The following is an 18552-nucleotide window of genomic DNA, read 5'->3' as shown; positions in this document are numbered from 1 at the left end:
TATTATTATGATAGCATGGCAGAATCCTGACTTAAGCGGGATTTTACCAATATGAGTGCAGTCTTAGCTGTGATTACATTTGGAAATTGGCGCCTCGCTGCAAATGAGAGCCACAGCTCAGGGGACTTTTATGTATCAGAACAACATGGTGCTGGCTGGGGTCATCTCAGGGGTGACTGTGAAATAAATACCCGACTTTCAGTCAGCTCCCTCTGAAAAGCTCTGGTTGGAAAGATCGCAGCGTAGTTAGAACCTGGAACGGCACCGGCAACGCACGGTTCCTCCAGGATACCTTCTGTAACGCAGGGGTCAGTCCAGAAATAATTGCTGTGGGCGATGTGAACGGGCTGATAAGCTACTCATGTGCCAGCGGGTCAGCAGGAAAACCCACTCTCAATCCTTCCTTTGGCGATGTCCTCCAGCAGTGCCAACGCTGCCATTGTTCCACAATTACACGCTCCTTTATGCAGCGATTCATGGACATGTGATTGTCTCCACTTTGAGAATCACCCCTGACTTGTTAGGAATTAATCTGCTTCTCTGACCCTGTTTTCTTTTTCAGTGAAAATAAAAGTGTTCCTTGAATATTCACATGCATTTAATGTGCATTGACGCACAGGCTGGTGCTCATTTACATCAAAATGAGACACAAACAGAAATATTCAGTTATCTGATTGAGGTTGTTTCCATTATTTTTAGGTGTGTTACGTTGTTTGGCTATATGTGATTATATTTCTTTGTACAGATTTAGATCATAAATGCTCCAACTCATTAAAAAACACTGGTTTCAATACTTCTTGAGTTAAATAAAGTTGAATGAAGTTGTATATGAGGATATATTTAGGGGAGCTTTAGTACTTTGTGATTTGTTATTGTTAAAGTTTGCGTTGCTGACGCTCATTTTCACCCTAGGTCAAAAGTTTGTGTGAACCGCTCATTTTAATGCAGCATTGATTTTTATACATCCTGAGTTGTGGGTTAAACATTTGCACCACAAGTTTTTTGTGCGCACATGAGGCCAAAGATGAAATGAAAAGTTGACTGGATTTAACCATAATGGTAATATTACTGTTTTATCGCTGTTTGGTCTGTGTGAAAACGTGTGGAGTAACAATAATAAACTGTAAAACAAGGCCAGCTGAGTTATGTTTTCTAAAGTTGTTTTTTCCTCCAGATGAGCCAGAAGTTTGGTCAGAAGTTTGTTTGGTTCTTTGTTCCAGATTTTCTCGTTGTCCAGTCTGAGAGCTCTCAGGTGTCTATTTTTCCTCACAATGTTGTTGGTGACATTAGCTATTTTTTATTTTAACAGCTGAAAGGCTGAGTTTGAACAATGTGAAATAGAAAAATTGTCGGCGCCTTATTTAAAATAGAGTATTTGGGAGTTTGAACGAGACCAGGAGGAGTGAGTCCTCTCATTCCTCCTGGTCTCCCTCCCTCCTCAGATTGTTGATCTGAAAGCAAATCCTCAGAGGAGTTTCAACATATCATCCAACATTTAAAAGAGCAATCAAGTTAATGTAGGCTGTTGCTATTAAAGATGAGCTAGATGGACCTTTTGGGGTTGAAGTTGGATTAAAAATCCCCTCCAGAACCAGAAGATGTTCCTTTAAAAGGTGGTTCAGGAGAAAGTCTTCATCTTCCACAGACTGATTTCTCTGCAGGGCAATGCTCCATCGCAGACATCAAGGTCCTGCACTGCATGGTTAGCCAGTGAAGGCTTTCAAGATTCTCTCGCCCTCCAATTAAATTACCATTAAGAATAGCATGCTGCATTTACTCAGCATTAAATTCTACTGATATGATGAAATAAGTGTGACCAAAAATAGCAACAACTGAATAGATCTAGTAGAGGCCAAGACCTTTTCTTAAAGCACTGTGTTAACAATTTGTGGTCCTGGATTTCATTTACAGGTATTGGAGCATGACATGCTTTTCAGATTTTTATTATTTTTAAAATGTAATAATCTCTAATCCTTATCAGTCCAATAATGCACTACTCTGTGTTGGTTTACCAACTACCGAATCAATACCAATAAAATCACCTTGATGTTTTTGTTGTAATTCGCCACTGAGGTTTTTGCCCATTCTTCAAGGCAAAACCGCTCCAGCTCCTTCTTGTTGGATAGTTTCACTTGTGAACGTCAGTCTTCAAATCTAACCACAAATTCTGTATTGAATTGAGGTCTGGGCTTTGACTAGGCCATCCCATCACTTTATACACTAATGCCTTTTTTCTGACCAGTCCTCCATAAAGCCCAGCTCAATGGAGCGTACAGTTTATTGTGCTCTTATGTGACTGTCTATTATCTGCTATGAGGCTCCCCAGCTCCTTCAGGGACGCCTTTGGTCTCTGTGCTGCCTCTCTGATACTGACAGATCATGTGTCACTTATATTGCAGATAAGTGGACTTTTGAAGAGAAATTGTTGCATCAGAGCTCAGGGGCCTCATGAAGTGTTGCAGCATGTTCCCCACACTATTGATGGTGTCTGTACTGACACCGTGTTGTTCTATAAGGACACCTGCTGGATCCTAAACACCATTGCAGGCTACTTAGTTGAAACGCAGTTCCAACACATTAAAGTAACATAACTGCATTTCAGTTGTATGTCATGTTTTATTTTATATCCCAATTTAAGTTATCTAAGTTTTACATATCATAGATAACACATGCACCAGGAGTTCCTGGGCCCATCCCAAGTTTCTGTTTTCCAATTTCTCATTCCACAACAGATGCAGATCCATCACATGAAATAGGATTAAAAAAAAACATTTAAATCACAGGTAGGAATGGAACAAAATACATAAACACATACACAGGTCAGGGGAGTTAGCTGGCCAATCAAGAACAGGAACACCATGGTCATGGAACCGCCTTCTGGTACCTTGGGAAGGATGCCAAGTCCTGCTGGAAAATAAAATCAGCTCCATACAGTTGGCAGACGGAAGCATGAGGAGCTCTAGAGGTTTCTGGCAGATGGCTGTGGACTCAGAAAACCCTGTGGAGCTGAACCAGCAGACGCCATGGCATCCCAGATCATCACTGACTGGGAATTTCCCTCTGGACTTAAAGCAACATTCTGTCCCTCTCCAAGCTTCCTCCAGACTCTGGGACTAGGGCTGAACGATTTTGGAAAATAATCTAATTGCATTTGTTTCTTAATATTGTGATTTAATGCAATTTTTTTCCAGTTTAATTTATCATGTGTTTTAAATAGGGCTGGGCAAGTTAACGCATTAATTTCGCGTTAATTCATTAGACTATTAACGGCGATATTTATTTTATCGCGCATTAACGCATGTCAGCTTTCAGTCAGTGTCAGTCAGCAGGCGTGCTGACTGCAGCGCGCTGTCACGGCAGCCCTCTCCCGCTTCCCCTCCCCTCTCGTACATGGCTCAGCGGCGCCAGCCAATCAGCACGCAGGCTCAGCCTGGCCCGCCCACTCAGCTCTCACACAAACTTAATACACAAACAGCTGAGAGAGACCGCAGCAGCGGAAAAACATGAACAGGGGAAGTAGCAGCACCGTTTGGCTTTATTTTAATACCGTAAATGAAATCAAGCTGTATGTTTTGTAAAAAGCCGGTTCATTTCAGTGGAAACACAACAAATTTATCTAAGCACGTGAAAAAACATGAAAACGTCGAGCCCCAGAAACGGAGAGAGGAGACGAAACTTCTGTCATTGCCCCGACAGACCCACAGACGTCTCTGACTGAGGCGTTTCAGTCCTCCAGGGAACATCCAGGTAGATCAGTGGATGGATGGATGGATGGATGGATGGATGGATGGATGGATGTTACTGGAGCCCACACATAACATGTAATTAAGACCTTGAAAGAACCCAGTACATATATTAAAAAGTGTTATTTAAGATAAGATAACATTAGCTAATCCTTTTTTATCCCACGACGGGGAAATTTATAGGATTAAAGCAACAGGCAGGTCCACACAACACAGACAAAATTACATAAGGATTGAAATATATAAGAGGTGGATTAGCGAAAAAACACTGAACATAACATTATTGTTATTATTATTATTATAATTATTTAATTGTAATAATAAAATAAAAACCACAAAACCCAAAAGGTCAACAGTTTCATGATACATCAAGCTTAGGGACTGGCTAATATACAGCAGGTCAAAAAAGGCCATATTTTGGCTGCAGTGCTTGCTGTTCTCTTATGAAGAAAAGATCAACTAGTGCACTAAATTCAATAGATGGGTTGAAAATATCCAGTATAAAAATAAGTGCTACAAATGTTACAACACTTTTGTTCATATGGCAGCAGAACATTAAAATAAAAGTGCTCTTTACACTACTTTTGAATTCATTCTTGGAGTTTGTAAATACAATGCGATTAATCGCGATTAATCAGGGCGATTAATCGCGATTAAATATTTTAATCGTTGCCCAGCCCTAGTTTTAAAATACATACAAACAACAAATCAATTTGTTTCCTCACCATGTTGATTAGTTGCTAAAAGACCCACAGCATCTAAACTCGGAGCAGTAATGATTGCGTTCTTCCTACAATATATTTCAACCAAAATTGCAATTTTGACTTTTCTCTGCATTAACCACAAGCAAAAAAATGGCCTCTAAATAAAGATGTTTGTAAACAACGACTATTTTAAATATGAACTTTTCATGTTTCTATTGGTCAGAATATTATTCAAGAGAACAACTTTTAATTTAACTGGACATCAATCCTTGTTGAACATAATATGCAAAGTCCAACCATCAAGCAAGTCTATGTATTAAACTGATTGACCTGTACTTAATGCTATGTATGATTATACAAACTCTAAATAAAGTACTAAAATTAGATTATCTTAATGCTGCAACCGTCTTCCCTTCCTTGTGAAGGCAAACCCACTTTAAACATTTTACCAACACCTAATGGACGTGTCTAATTCACTAATTGTTACATAGCCAAAAATTGCAGACCTCTGCGATTTGGAAATTGCGTTTTTTTTTTTTTAAATCTCTATTAAATTGAAAAACGCGATTAATTGTTCAGCCCTATCTGGGACCTTGATTTTCAAAGGAAATGTAAGCTCTTTCAACTGAAATCAATATTTTGGACCATTGAGCATCAGTCCAGTTATTTGCTCCTTAGCCCAGGAAAGACGCTTGTAGCCCATGCCAAGAATTTGTGCATAGCAGTCCTTGATACACCAACTCCAGCCTCAGTACAGCTCCCCTTGATTCGTGAAGAGATATTCTTTGACAATCCTCACAAGGCTTTGGTCTTCCCTGTTGCTGGTGCACCTTTTCCTATCACATTTCTTCCTTCCACTCAATTTGCTGTTAATATGCTTGGACACAGAACTCTGTGAAAACCAGCTTCTGTAGCAATGAGCTTTTGTAGCTTACCTTCCTTGTGGAGGGTGTCTGAACTTCCTCTGGACAGTCATGATTGTGTAGGCCATAATATGGCTACTACATAAGATTTATACATTAAAAGGCTTTTTTTTTTTTTTTTTTCACACTGGTGCAATATTTCAATTTTCTGACACTGGATTTTGGTTTTGCATTCTCTGTAGCCATAGTTGTCAAAAATTACAAGAAATAAAGACTTGGAATATTTCACTGTGCGAAAGGAAGGACAAATATTGAACATTTACAGAATATTCTAATTTTATGAGATGCACCTGTAATTTGTTATCCACATTGTTCAGTAGTTGAAGCCTCCATAAGTCCACCTGTCTGTGGTTTGGCTGCCAAATGTTCAGGCAGGAGTAGGGATTGCACAAGACCAGCTCCATCTGCTTTACGAGCTTTTCGCTTACAGGTTTTTTAGCACCAGCTTTTTTCAGCCCTTTTGCTGAGCAGGGCTGATCAGGGTGGAGTAGGGCCGAGATGTGATGCAAGCAGGCTGCTGTTCACTAATTAAGTGAGGAGAAACAAAAAGGTACAAAATACAAATGTTTTTAATTTATTTATAAATATTTATTTACTGTTTCATTCTTTCCAGTTTCTCACAGATTTATTTAGTGTTGCTGTCTCAGATTACTGCTTGAAAGCCGCAGAGTGCACACCACTGAGGTGGGATTAAAGGCCGATGACTATGATAATGAATGATCTACCATAAAGGACTAGTGATTTGACAAGAAATAACAACAATAATAGAGTAACAATTCTAAATTTATTAACAAAAGTAGGGATCAGTAGCTTCACAAAGGAAAATAAATAGCTCTAAACCTTCCCCAAACTTTATAATTTAACTGTTTTAAAGTAAAGTCATGAGTGAAAGTCTGAGGAGAGGGATGTGGTACACCAGCAGTGCTACCTTTCTGTTCCACGGTTGTTAAATACATTCAGAATATCTGTAGTCTGGAATGCCTTCTTCATCGCCTACGTTTCTTCAGGTTTCGTTACACAGGACAGAGGAATGTCGGTGGAATTGCACTGAAGAGGTTTAACCTCCATACGATTTTCCTGGGGATTCAGCTTCTCGTTGCAGCACCTCCAACATGTCAGGAATCCAAGCAGCCCTAACCCAGAGGCTGACTTTATGACTTCTAACACCTGTTCTCCACTTCTATCTACATTTTGGAAGGCTTATTGAGAACTTGGGTTGCATTAAGGTGGCCATGATGCACCACAATCATGAAAGATCACAGTAGAAAAGCTGCTTTCTAACCTCAACTGAAAAGCAGACCAATCAGCTCCAGCCTCATCTCACATTTCCAAACACTTCCCAGCCCAAACATTAGTCCTGTGCCCATGATATGATGAGCCCTCTTCCCTCGTACTGCGCTGGTCAGTGGGGTTTGACACCTAAAGTTGTATGTATCGGTGGGGTCGTAGTGGTTGGTGGAGGTGTGTGGGGTGCTGTTTGAAAGAAGTATAGCTGGAAAGAAAAGAAAAAACAAGGAGTTAAAGCAGTTTGCGGCAGACCGATGTGACCACACCCACAGAGCTCCCTTACCTTGCAGCCAATCGCCAGCAGCGTGTGCAACACTACAATGGTCACCACTGTGGCCACCGCTGCTACTTTGGTGTCGTCCCGGACAACGGGCCAGAAGGTGAGCACCAGGACTGAGCCGGAGATCACCATGGCAACTACGATCAGCGTCCATTGCAGCCAGTCAAATGGTATGATCCACAAAATCTGGATGGAGACAAGTGAGCTATCAGACTCTAACCATCTGCAGATGACACTGAGGCAGGATACCCCTCCAACTCTGAACAGATGGAGGGGTATTAGCACCAAGCACGGATCCTTTATTCAGCTCAGATCCAGAGAACTTAGAAAGGAGGACAGTTCCCAGCTAAGGTATTTATATCAGATGGACCTCTTTCCATTTTCTCACATTACAACCACTGACCTAAATGTGTTTTATTGGGATCCCTGGTTACAGACCAACACAAAGTAAAGCTTAATTGTGAAGTGGAAAGAAAATGATATGTGCTTTCCAAAAATTGTTGTACACGTCGAATTCTGAAAGGTGTGGAATGCATTTGTTATCAGGACTCTTTACTTGGACACTCCTGAATGAAATCCACTACATGCAGCTGCCTGCAGAGAATACTCATTTTTTTTTAAAAGTTCACCTGTGTTATTTTAACTCGGTACACATTCAGCTCTGCTGTGAAGGCCTGAACAAACAGCTTCAGGATAACTAACTCTAGAGAAGCTGCAAAGATCCACAGCTCAGGTGGAAACTCTGCTGTGCGCACCACAAATCTAGCCTGTATGGAACATCAGAAATCACAAAGACAAAAGGTCTCCAGTTTGTGGTTGCACACTATGACACCATGAGGGGGAAAAAAAAGAGCTTTGGTCAATTGAACATTACAGGACTGTCTCAGAAAATTAGAATATTGTGATAAAGTTCTTCATTTTCTGTAATGCAATTAAAAAACATGAAATGTCATACATTCTGGATCCATTACAAATCAACTGAAATATCGCAAGCCTTTATTGTTTTAATATCGCTGATTATGGCTTACAGCTGAAGAAAACTCAAAAATCCTATCTCAAAATATTAGAATATTTCCTCAGACCAAGTAAAAAAAAAATTATAACAGCAAAACAAAATCAAACATTTGAAAATGTCCATTAATGCACTGAGTAATTGGTTGGGAATCCTTTTGCACAGATTACTGCATCAATGCGGCGTGGCATGGAGGCAATCAGCCTGTGGCATTGCTGAGGTGTTATGGATGCCCAGGATGCTTCATATAGCGGCCTTTAGCTCATTTGCATTGTTGGCTCTGGTGTCTTTCAGCTTGCTTCTCACAATACCCCACAAAATTCTCTATGGGGTTCAGGTCAGGGGAATTGGCAGGCCAATCAAGGACAGTAATGCCATGGTCAGTACACCAGTTACTGTGAGAATCTTATGTCGTCTCTTAACCACTACCATACTTGTGATTTAGTTTACTGAACCAAGCTGAGTGTTTTTCAAGGCTCAGGAAACCCTGATGTCAACATGCATGTATGGCAGAAAACTAACACTGCACATCACCCTAAACACACCATCCCCATTATAAAACACGGAGGAGGCAGCATCATGCTGTGGGAGTGCTTTTCGTCAGCAGGAACAGGGAAGCTGATCAGAGCTGATGAGAAGGTGGATGGAACTAAATCCAGACCTGAGACTGGGCTGGAGGTTCGACTTCCAGCAGGTCAACCACCCTGAACATCCAGCCAAAGATACTCTGGGAGGGTTTAGATCAAAACATTTCCGGGTGTTAGAAAGGCCTCGTCAAAATCCAGATCCAACCCCAATTGAGGTTTTTTGGCACAAAACAAAACAAAACGATGTCCACAGAATCATTCTGACTGAAGCTGAGCTATTAAGCTGAGAAGTGTTGAGACAATGTTCAGTCTGTAGATGTGTAAAGCTGGTCAACAGACACTAAAAGTCTTGGTGGTTCTGCAAAGTGTTTACTCAAGGGGGCAGAATACAAAAACATGCCACACTTTTCAGATTATGTGTTAAAAAGTGTGTAAACTTTGGATGCAAGCTATTGATTAATGACTAAATCTAAAGTTGAATAATCTTATTGAGGAATGACTTATTGATTTTTAAATATGCTCAATTTAAAAAGAGGCATCTCTTTATATTTTAACAATGTAATGTACCTCCAATATTAAATACTGACTGAATTAACAAAAAATATGTTTCTTTCACATATTAAACTTGGACATGATAAACTATTACAAAGCAGGAACCTATAAGTTTACTGAATAGAAAAAATAAGTTGAATAGAATAAAATACGTGAAACACTATTAATCCTCACCTAATCCCTCACCATCAACCGTGCTTTTGACATCACATCTTTTTGTATCATGTTACCATTTTTTGCGTAATGCCCTCCGCTTTTCTGTCATTACATCCTTGCCCTTTGAGCACATCAGTGAGTTTTGGTTGAGAAGTTGTCACCGTTTGGCCATGCAGCACAGCCGAACGCTGCTATTAGGCTGAGATCTTAAGGAGCTTGTTGAGTGTTTATATTTAAAACCAGAACCGCATAAAGTGCATTTAGCATCCTTGCCATCATTAGACAATGGAAAATAATCCCACACTGGACTCCATGTGGACCATGTCACGCTCCTGGCTGCATCCAAAAATGTCTATTGGGTAAGGACTCTTTAGCCAAAGTTGAGGTGTGTCAGGGTCATCATGATAAGTGCTATCCGAACAATGCAGTCAGTAAGGAAGGAGGTAGGAAAAGGAGCCTGTATGCTTCCTCTCATAGCTCCTTCAACATAGGAACCTCGCAATGTTCCTTACCAGTTCTAAGGAGCTATAAGGAATCCCACAATCCTTTGCATGACATGATGTATAAGCACAGCCCACCTCACGGAAATGAACAAAAATGGCCGGAGAGAAGAGAGCATGTAATATCGTAATTTACCCTTTGGCATATTACATGACTTGTTGGTGATCCAAGTGGATCAGAGGCCTTAGGCCATCTCCGCCTTTGTTGTCTACAGCAAAGATCCGATGGATAGTAGAACAGTGGAACAGCAAAGTTTTAAATCAAAGAAAGCAATAAAATCATCAGCTGTGATGTGATGAATACTAATGTGTTAACCATGAAAATTAAACTGGGTTTTTGTTTAAGGCAGCTACACATGTAGGGCAAATATACATTGTTTATTTTGTTTGCATATAATGTATTTACACCATTTTCTGTTAAAAACAAAACCTATTCTTAAACTTAACCCAAAATAAATATAACAAAATCATTGCCAGTATGGCAACTCTGTGTAAGAAGACAATAACAAGCAATTGGACCAGTTACTGTAAAACTAGATGTTTTAACAGTAATGCTCAATATTTTCCACTTACACGCCTTCATGTTTCTTGGTTTGTGTGATGGACAGCTTCAGCAGCCCATTGCTTTTTCTAAAGACTGTAGGACCAGATTTGACTAGAATCATCCATGTGTGTTTCCAAGGGTTTGTGTTGGCAAAACTGTGGAGCAGAGTGAATACTTCTGGAAGGCCCAGGTACTCACTGATGTAGGGATATAGATGAAGAGGGAGTATCCGTAGACGCACACAGTCTCCAGGAAGGAGTAGCCTCCAACCTGCCTCTCAGTCCCCTGTCTCCAGGTCAGGAAGGCCCACAGAGCGATGGGCACCAGCCAGGCGTACAGGAAGATCACCACTGCAGCTATGGCAACTGCAGTGAGGCAGAGCAGAATCAGCATGCAGTGGGAACCACCAGGGTAAGATCATGCCGGTTATAAGAGACCGGTCCAGACTGACCTCTGTGGAACTGTGGCCTGTAGTGATAGGTGGGGTTGCCAAGCTCACTGAGGAAGGTGGACAGGTTCCCACTGATCGCTACTGAGAACACCAGAGTCACGCAAATCCAAAACGGGCCTGCACAAACACACAAAATCCACAATATTAACAAATCAAACTACGACCTGCATTTTAATTTAATCTCTCCTCCCATTGACTAAATCCATTCTGAACCCAACAGCATGTGTTCAGATGATGGATATTTAACTTACCATACAGGTCTGGGTTATTCCTGAGGTAGTGTTTGACGAAGTTTCTTCCAGGTAAAGGCATCACCGAGCCTTTGACTCTGTCCAGCACCTGTGTGTGTGTGTGTGTGTGTGTGGGGGGGGGGGGGGGGGGGGGGGAAGCAAAGCAACATAAACCTACTATCAGACTACAGCTATGTTCAGTCGGTATTTACAGACAGGCTGTGGACTGTGCACGTTAGCTCATACCTGCATAGTGTCCACATTAAAGAAAGACTGATAGTATTCAAACGTCCAGAAGCCTCCACTTGATTTCTGTCCTCCTAAAAGCTGGAAGCACAGAACAGCTGTCAACATCTGTCCACTCCAAACACCAAGAGTGCACTTCATGTTCGGTCCTCAGACCTCTGAACTCTCCTGGTGAGCCTCCTCGTCCTCAGACAGGTCCAGTTTTACATCCTCCCCAGCTGCTGTGGCGGTGGGCTCACTCGGTGCAGACAAGCTGAGCGTGGAGGCCCCGGGGTCCGCAGATAGAAGGTCCGCTGCTTCTTCAAACTCTACATACCATGGAGGACGACGGGTGTTAAACTATGTCATTTTCTCCTTCCATTTTTACAATTCTGTTCCACTTTGTGTTGGGATACCAAATAAAATCCCAATGAAATACGGTGAACGTGTAGATTTTATGTGATAAAATGTGGAATCATTTTAGGGGTGTGACTAGTTGGTTGGTTTTGTAGATTCAGATGAAGAAAAGGGAATATGTTGTATCTTTGCACCAGGCTACTGGTAAAAAGGAGACAAAAGATTTGCTTGCTAGGTTTTTATACAGTGATATTTTAAGATATTGATTCATCCCATGGGTTTAGGGGTCCTTCCAGTCTGAACGATTCAATGTCCCGAGCAAAATAATTTTACCCAAAAAAATCTAAATGTTCAGGTTAAAGCACTAAACTGGATTTCAATAAAAAAAATTAAAAACCTCCTGGAATACTGATCAAAACCACTGTTCTAGAGTTTCAAAACAAAATATGCTTTTATTAAAAGTAAAACATAAATGTATCACATTAAGTAAGGAAATGTGCGTTTAACATGTTATTTTTATTGTAACAATACATCTTAGACGCTCTGGAAGCTGGTTTGTTTCCGCTTACGATGCCTCATCTGTAACGTAGCAGAGATCGTTAGCTTTGCCCATTAAAGAATAAACTTGCCAAACCCTGTCTACCAATGCCAAACAGCCTTTTTCTGATCTCGTTTGGTCAGGTTTCCTGGGTTGGATGGTTGAGTTTTAAAGAAACAAGACATGCTGGCAAGATAAAAACCAAGGTGGTTTTGTAGGCCTCAAACAGCACCGGTTAGAGGTCTGCAGGCCATTTTATCCCTCCTCTCCAAAATTCTGGAGGATAAAACTGCAGGTATAACGTTGACATCTTGGAGGAGCGTATGTAGTCCTATAAAGTGGAGATAGGGGATTGTCATTGGTTGCAGAATCTCATCTTGATATCTTGCTCCATTGAGATCGCTTCCAGTAACACTAACCCTTGTTTTTCCAGTGAGGGGCTGCTTCCCCACACCATCACACTGCCTCCACCCAAAGCTCTTAGGAAAGATTTGGCAGGTTTTCAGTGGGTGGATCACACTTACAGATGGCTGCTGCTCAAGCCTCAAAAGCAGTTTCCCTACAGGCGTGGTGGTCCCAGTGAAAAGGGAAACGAACAAGCTTTCCAACAGTAGAACATTTATCGGCATGAAGAATCGTTACAACAAAACCAAACAACGATTTTCTTATTTTGTAAAGTTTTTACACGCTAACGTTAAATTAATTTTGCTGATAGTGTTCTCAAAGGCAGTGCACTTATCCAATCTAACCAGCAGATGTCGCAGTTTACCCACCACATTGATCTCCCGATGGGCAGCTTAGCCAAACAGATGGTGACAGACAGTGAATGTGAAAACGATGTTTTGTTCATCGACAGTTTTGGGTGTTAGGCTAAAAACACGGAGGGAAGCGGACATATTTACCTTGGAACTGCAGATCATTTGGACTGGCCATCGTTTGTCTAGAGGACACAAAACAGATTCAAGCAGAACCTAAAACAGAGGGAGTTTAGGGAATTGCATGCTCTGAATGATGTGACGAATAAGCCAATTTCATTAAAAACAACCAGGATTAAATGCACCATTAAAATACGTTCCAATCAGCCGAATATCAGATACCGTGGTGTTTCAGGCCACAGTGTGAAAAGATAAAGCTTCTAAATGAAAACGAGCCAACCTGTCTACAAAGACGCAGCTGATACAAAGCTGGGCTAGCCGCCGTCCGGCTGCGCTGCTTCGCTCCCGATGTTTTACCTGAAGGAGGCAGGAACGTCTCTGAAGCAGGTCGGTTTAATGGACTGCCAGCATCACTGCGGCGTCTGCACACAAGCCGACAGCCGCTGCTGTCACAGAGCAGGACTTCCGGTACACGTCACCACGTAAACAAAGTCATCACGTGAACATGTTTGTCAAACTTTTAAATAATTTGTTTCTCAACTACACTAAAATGTTTCTAGTAACTCATAACATACATCAAACGTTATATTCATACAAATGTTTTTCTTTATTTCCCTTTAAGGCGCGCGGCGGAACCTTTGTGACACCGGTCTGATGGCGGAAGACTAAAGCCGAGGCACTGAGACGCCGCCATTTTGGTTCCATGTGAGGTCTCTGCTTTTGACATGTTTAGCTGCGGATGAAGGTGACCGTGTTCGGTAGAAAGATGGCCTCGGTGCGGACGGCCAGGAGGATGTTCTGTGCTGCGGCGGCTCCGGCTCCGGGCAGCCGCTGGGAGAGGCTGAAGAACAGTAAAGCGGGTGAGAAACTAGCGTAGCGACGGAGAGCTTAGCTGAGCTTCCGGCAAAATCCAGCCAATGATTGTTGCTGGAAATTACTTTGAAGTGGCAGTCTCTGATGTTGAAAATGCATCTCACAGTTACCTTCTTAACAGGCTGCAGAAGTCAGGAAGCCCTTTATACAGAACTGAGAGTCAGCAGTAAAACGTTGCTGTAGCTGTGATCCCGGTGTGAGAGAATTAAGCAGGATTTACGTGCATGTGGCTGATGGCTGCAGAACACAGGCGTTCATCTGTTTTGTTATAGAAGAAATCTGTTTCATGCAACGTAACATTTGAACTGAATGCTAAACTGAGTGTTTTATGCAGCTAAGCACATAAACTCAACAGCCATATCTGTTTAATTGCGCCTTAACACTGAAAGTAGATCAGATAATCACCTGGCTGCAGCTCCATGCATTTAGACGTGATGAAGACGGCTTGCTGAGGTTCTATAATATATCCAAAGACTCATCCATCCATCAATTTGTCCATTCAACAAGTTGTCCACCTTCTTATCCGTCTGAAAAAAATAAAAAAATAAATATATACATGCACGCGGTGAACCCCACCATTAACATTGAGTGTGTGTAAGCCAATGCTTTGCCTTACATGTGTTCCTCCTGTCTCCAGCTGTGTGGTGCCGCAGCCTGCTGTCCGACTACAAGGAAGCGTGCAGGGAGTCGGTGGTTGGTGCTTGGGAGCGGCCTCTAAAGACATCGGTGTACGTGAGCCTGCTGGGCGGCGCCTGGGCCTGTTCTCACACCAAACCTGACCAGTCGTCTTTTGAGGGTGCCTTGCTGGAGCGCTCCAACCAGCTGGGCCTTCTGTCGCCGTGGATCCGTAACGGCGTCTCTGACGGCCACGTTCAAAGCCTGGTGAAGCTTCGTAACGAAGGTTGCCTCCGCTACGCCAGCCTGGGACTTCTCTGTCTGGTCTACCGCGCTGACTACGACCCGGACGCCACGCTGTACGAAGCCCGGTGCTCCAACCTGTCGGTGCCCTGGAGGGAGCTTCCCCAGCGCGTCCTGGACGTGGGCTTCATTGGCCGCTGGTGGATACTGGACTCAAAGATGCAGGACTATGACGTGAACAAGGAAGAATACAAACACCTCCCGGCACACATGCAGGGTACCTCACCCCCCAGCCCTCAGGAGGTGGAGAGGAACGAGAGGTTACACAGGGATTCCTGGTTAGCGCTGACGATGGAGGACAAGGAGGAATGAAGTGATGGAGAACGTTAGTGAGGAGAGTCAAATGAAGCTGCGAGGGAGGAACGGACTGCAGTTTGATCCGTGTAGGCCATAATAAAACCACGTGCTCTTTTTCCCACTGGTTTCAGTGTTGGATTCAACTTAAGTAATGCATTTTCAGCCTGATAGAGAAACATCTAGTTCAGACTTTTTTCTGGTTTTTACATTTTGAGTTGGTGAATATTTCAGGAAATCCGCCTGCTTTTCCCACTCATGATGACTGATCAGTGTCTGGCAGAATAAAACTGTTTTATTCCTCGTAGCATTGTTTGTGTCATTCAGGCACAGCGGACGGTTTTCCAGCATGAACGGCCTGATTGAGGTATTGACAGTGGGTTTTTGGTTTGTACTTTCAGTGTGTCTGGCCTACAGTCTTGATGGTCAAACATTCCCATACATTTATTATCTTGTATTTGGGCTAACAGCCAATGCTTTGTAAATGTTCACTTGACATCTGCTTATAACCAGGACTGGGAAAATAAATTATTCTGTTGCAACACAAACTATTTTTAAGGCTTGTAGAAGTTATGAAAAAACTTCCCAATAATAAACGACTCTGTCTAGTTCTGTCTCATAAAACCCCACTAAAATCCACTGGAGTTTGTCCTTCTTATGTGATAAAATGTGAAAAGTTTAATGTGAATATTTCGGGTATCTAGCGTCTGACGAGCTCCCAGCTACAGAAACTTGTCAGACTTTTAGATTATCAGCCAGAAGGATGGATGTCTGACTTGAGATGAATTTTCATCTTTAGGAGATGGTTTTCAGATTCTATTCATTCCCAGCACATGAACACTGATGCACAGCACACACAAGATAGTGGATCTGTGGTGAGTTCAGGGAAAGTTTGCATCAGCCCCTCAATGCAAGCAGGGCCTGCGCTCTCAGCCACAAGGGAGCATGGATTATATCGCTGGTGTTCAGTGTGTGATGCTGGTAATATATGACTTAACACTATCAGATGTCATGTGCTGAAAGTCACAAGTCAGGGTGTAGGTTCTGCTTTTTACCAGCCAGGCCTGTGTTGTAATACTAGGTTTTCACCACCAGAGGGTGCTCTAGTGCAAAAGAGTTGTCAATGATTCAGGTCAAGTTGAACAATTTTTCTTATCTGCGCAAAAATGTGAAACGAGGCACACGTAAAGCATTCAGAGCAACTGGAAGTTCTTTATTAAATTTGTTTGATTATTTCTCCAGTGTAGTGTTAGTCTTTTTATTATCTACCTTGTCTTTCTCTAAATCTTTCAGAGTTCCCGTCCCGAGTAGAGAGAAAGATAGATGGTGCTAAATACATAGACATCATTTACGTCGACGACCCATTGGATGCTGCCGGCCGCTAGGCCGACGTGCCCATAGACGACATATACGTATATGATGTCTATTACAGCAGCACCCTCCTTTAGCTCCTCTGAAAACCAAAGCGCACCTCCGGTTCATGTGTGATAATGTATGGCAAGCCATTTCATAATTTAAGATATCCGTAACGTCATTTTGACCAGTCAGAATGTGAATTTAAGATATCTTAAATGGAAAAGCTGAATAATTCAAGATATCTCTAATTATCTAATAATCTCAAAAGGAATTTTGACTTGTCAAAATTACAATTCAAGATATTTTAAATTTAGTTTTGTCTAGTCATTATTCGCTTTTAAGATATCTATAATTTAGTTTTCACTAGTCAAAACTGCATATCGCCTATCCAAAAATACATTTAAGATATCTTGAACTATGGTAGCATTTGAGATATCTTTAATTGGAATTCTGACTAGTCAAAACTAAATTTAAGATATTTTGAATGGTCATTTTGACTAGTCGTAATTTAATTGTAGATATCTGAAACGGATATTTCAGATAGTCATTAATTCATTCGAGATATCTTGAATTAGACTTAGACTTAGACAGCTTTATTTGTCATTTTGTATGCACAAAGTGCGTACAGAACGAAATTTCGTTTGCATACAGCTTGAAAACTCACAGTAAATTGCACTAATTTTCAGGATAAAGATGCAGCAGCGATTTATATAAACAATGAAATGTAAACAATGTCAAAACAATGTAACAATGTAAACAATGCAGGGGAAATAGACAGTGTGCTATTCACGGTATCCAGGAGAGTATTATTAAAACCGTGTAATATACGAAAGTGGTACAGAGTCCATTTGTGGCTTCAGCAGTTCAGAGTCCATGTTGTGGCTTTGGCGGTTCAACAGTCTGAAGCATATGTGCAAATGTGTAAATGTGCAGTTATGCGAATATGGTACAGAGTCCATTTTGCGGCCTCAGCAGTTCAGAGTCCCTAGCAGTTCAGTCTGATGGCAACAGGGAAAAGCTTTTGCAGAACCTGGAGGACCTGCAGCGGATGCTGCGGAACCTCTTCCCAGAAGGCAGCAGGGAGAACAGTCCATGGTGGAGGTGTGAGGCTCCTGATGATGTTACGGGCTCGGGACACACAGCGCGTGTGATGAGATGTCCTTGATGGAGGAAAGAGGAGCCCCATGATCCCTTCTGCTGTCCTCACCAATCTCCTCAAGTTCTTTCAGTCGGCGGCACTGCAGCCTCCACTCCACACAGTGAGACAGCTGGTCACAATGCTCTCTATGGTGCTTCTGTAGAAAGTCCTGAGGATTCCTGGGAATATACAAACAAACAAATAAAAAGCTTTGGATGGGTAGTAAAGAAAGAGGCAAGCAGCTTGAGATTGAAAGACTATGTAATAGCCCCAACTGTTCCTATATCGGCAATTCCCCTTGGATATTTCCTACGCCACTGATCGATTTACAAATACAAAAAATAATGAATAAACGGGGAAAAAATACATCAACTGATATAATAGTACAACAATATTTAAGTAAAGAATATTATTCAGTTCTACAGGTATATACAGATGGGTCAAGGAGCCAGAGTCTGGAAGAACAGCAGCAGCAGTATACATCCGACATTTAAAATAAAAATTGCAAAAAGAATATCTAATCATGTGTCAATATTTACTACTGAAGTATTAGCTATCATATTAGCATTACTGTGGATCGAAGAAGTTCAACCATTAAGAACTGTAATATGTACTGACTCAATGGCTGCTCTGAATAGCCTAATAAGTGGAAAATCTGAAACTAGGCAAGATTTAATATTTGAAGTATTACAATGTCTATTTAGAACAAGGCAGTTAGGAATACTGGTATACTTCCTCTGGGTGCCAGCACATGTGGGTGTAGATGGAAATGAGGAAGCGGACAAGCTGGCAAAGAAAGCATTAAATCATCAGCAAAAATAAATGAATGTATTTTTACGTAAATCAGAAATTAAGAGATTGACAACAATTAAAATTAGAAAGAAATGACAAAAACGATATGGAATAATGAGTCTAAAGGAAGACATTTATATCGGATTCAGGAGTTTATTGGAAAGGAGAGGAAAAGATATGGAAATATGAAAAAAAATATAATTATTTCAAGGCTAAG

The 18552-nt window shown here is 41.6% G+C and overlaps 3 protein-coding genes across 6 annotated transcripts in view; 2 read left to right on the top strand and 1 right to left on the bottom strand.

Annotated features, from left to right (window-relative positions):
* Nucleotides 1-1133, top strand: part of mettl22 (methyltransferase like 22) — a 53913-nt gene extending 52780 nt beyond the window's left edge. Inside the window, exon 12 of the mRNA XM_012879559.3 lies at nt 1-1133. This exon is cut by the window's left edge and continues 723 nt beyond it. The gene's annotated coding sequence lies outside the window, so the exon portion shown is untranslated.
* Nucleotides 1134-6135: 5002 nt separating this feature from the next.
* On the bottom strand, nt 6136-13457 carry yipf2 (Yip1 domain family, member 2). 4 transcript variants are annotated; one of them, XM_036148570.1, is made up of 9 exons: nt 13322-13457; nt 12992-13060; nt 11372-11523; nt 11216-11296; nt 10991-11078; nt 10740-10856; nt 10487-10653; nt 6941-7123; nt 6136-6862 (listed from the first exon to the last, which is right to left on the bottom strand). In XM_036148570.1, the coding sequence occupies exons 2-9, from the start codon at nt 13020-13022 to the stop codon at nt 6773-6775; spliced, it is 909 nt and encodes a 302-aa protein (XP_036004463.1). In that variant the 5' UTR covers nt 13023-13060; nt 13322-13457; the 3' UTR covers nt 6136-6772. The 4 variants fall into 4 exon arrangements, with proteins under 4 accessions (XP_036004463.1, XP_021180705.2, XP_036004464.1 ...); XM_021325030.2 differs by having other exon boundaries at nt 12992-13029; nt 13322-13455; XM_036148571.1 differs by having other exon boundaries at nt 13245-13434.
* A 174-nt stretch (nt 13458-13631) lies between these two features.
* On the top strand, nt 13632-15688 carry timm29 (translocase of inner mitochondrial membrane 29). The gene is made up of 2 exons (XM_012879565.3): nt 13632-13824; nt 14475-15688. The coding sequence occupies exons 1-2, from the start codon at nt 13704-13706 to the stop codon at nt 15065-15067; spliced, it is 714 nt and encodes a 237-aa protein (XP_012735019.2). The 5' UTR covers nt 13632-13703; the 3' UTR covers nt 15068-15688.
* The last annotated feature ends 2864 nt before the right edge of the window (nt 15689-18552 follow it).

Source organism: Fundulus heteroclitus, chromosome 16, assembly GCF_011125445.2.
Source record: "Fundulus heteroclitus isolate FHET01 chromosome 16, MU-UCD_Fhet_4.1, whole genome shotgun sequence".
NCBI classification, from domain to species: domain Eukaryota; kingdom Metazoa; phylum Chordata; class Actinopteri; order Cyprinodontiformes; family Fundulidae; genus Fundulus; species Fundulus heteroclitus.
This window is presented reverse-complemented; position numbering and strand designations above follow the sequence as displayed.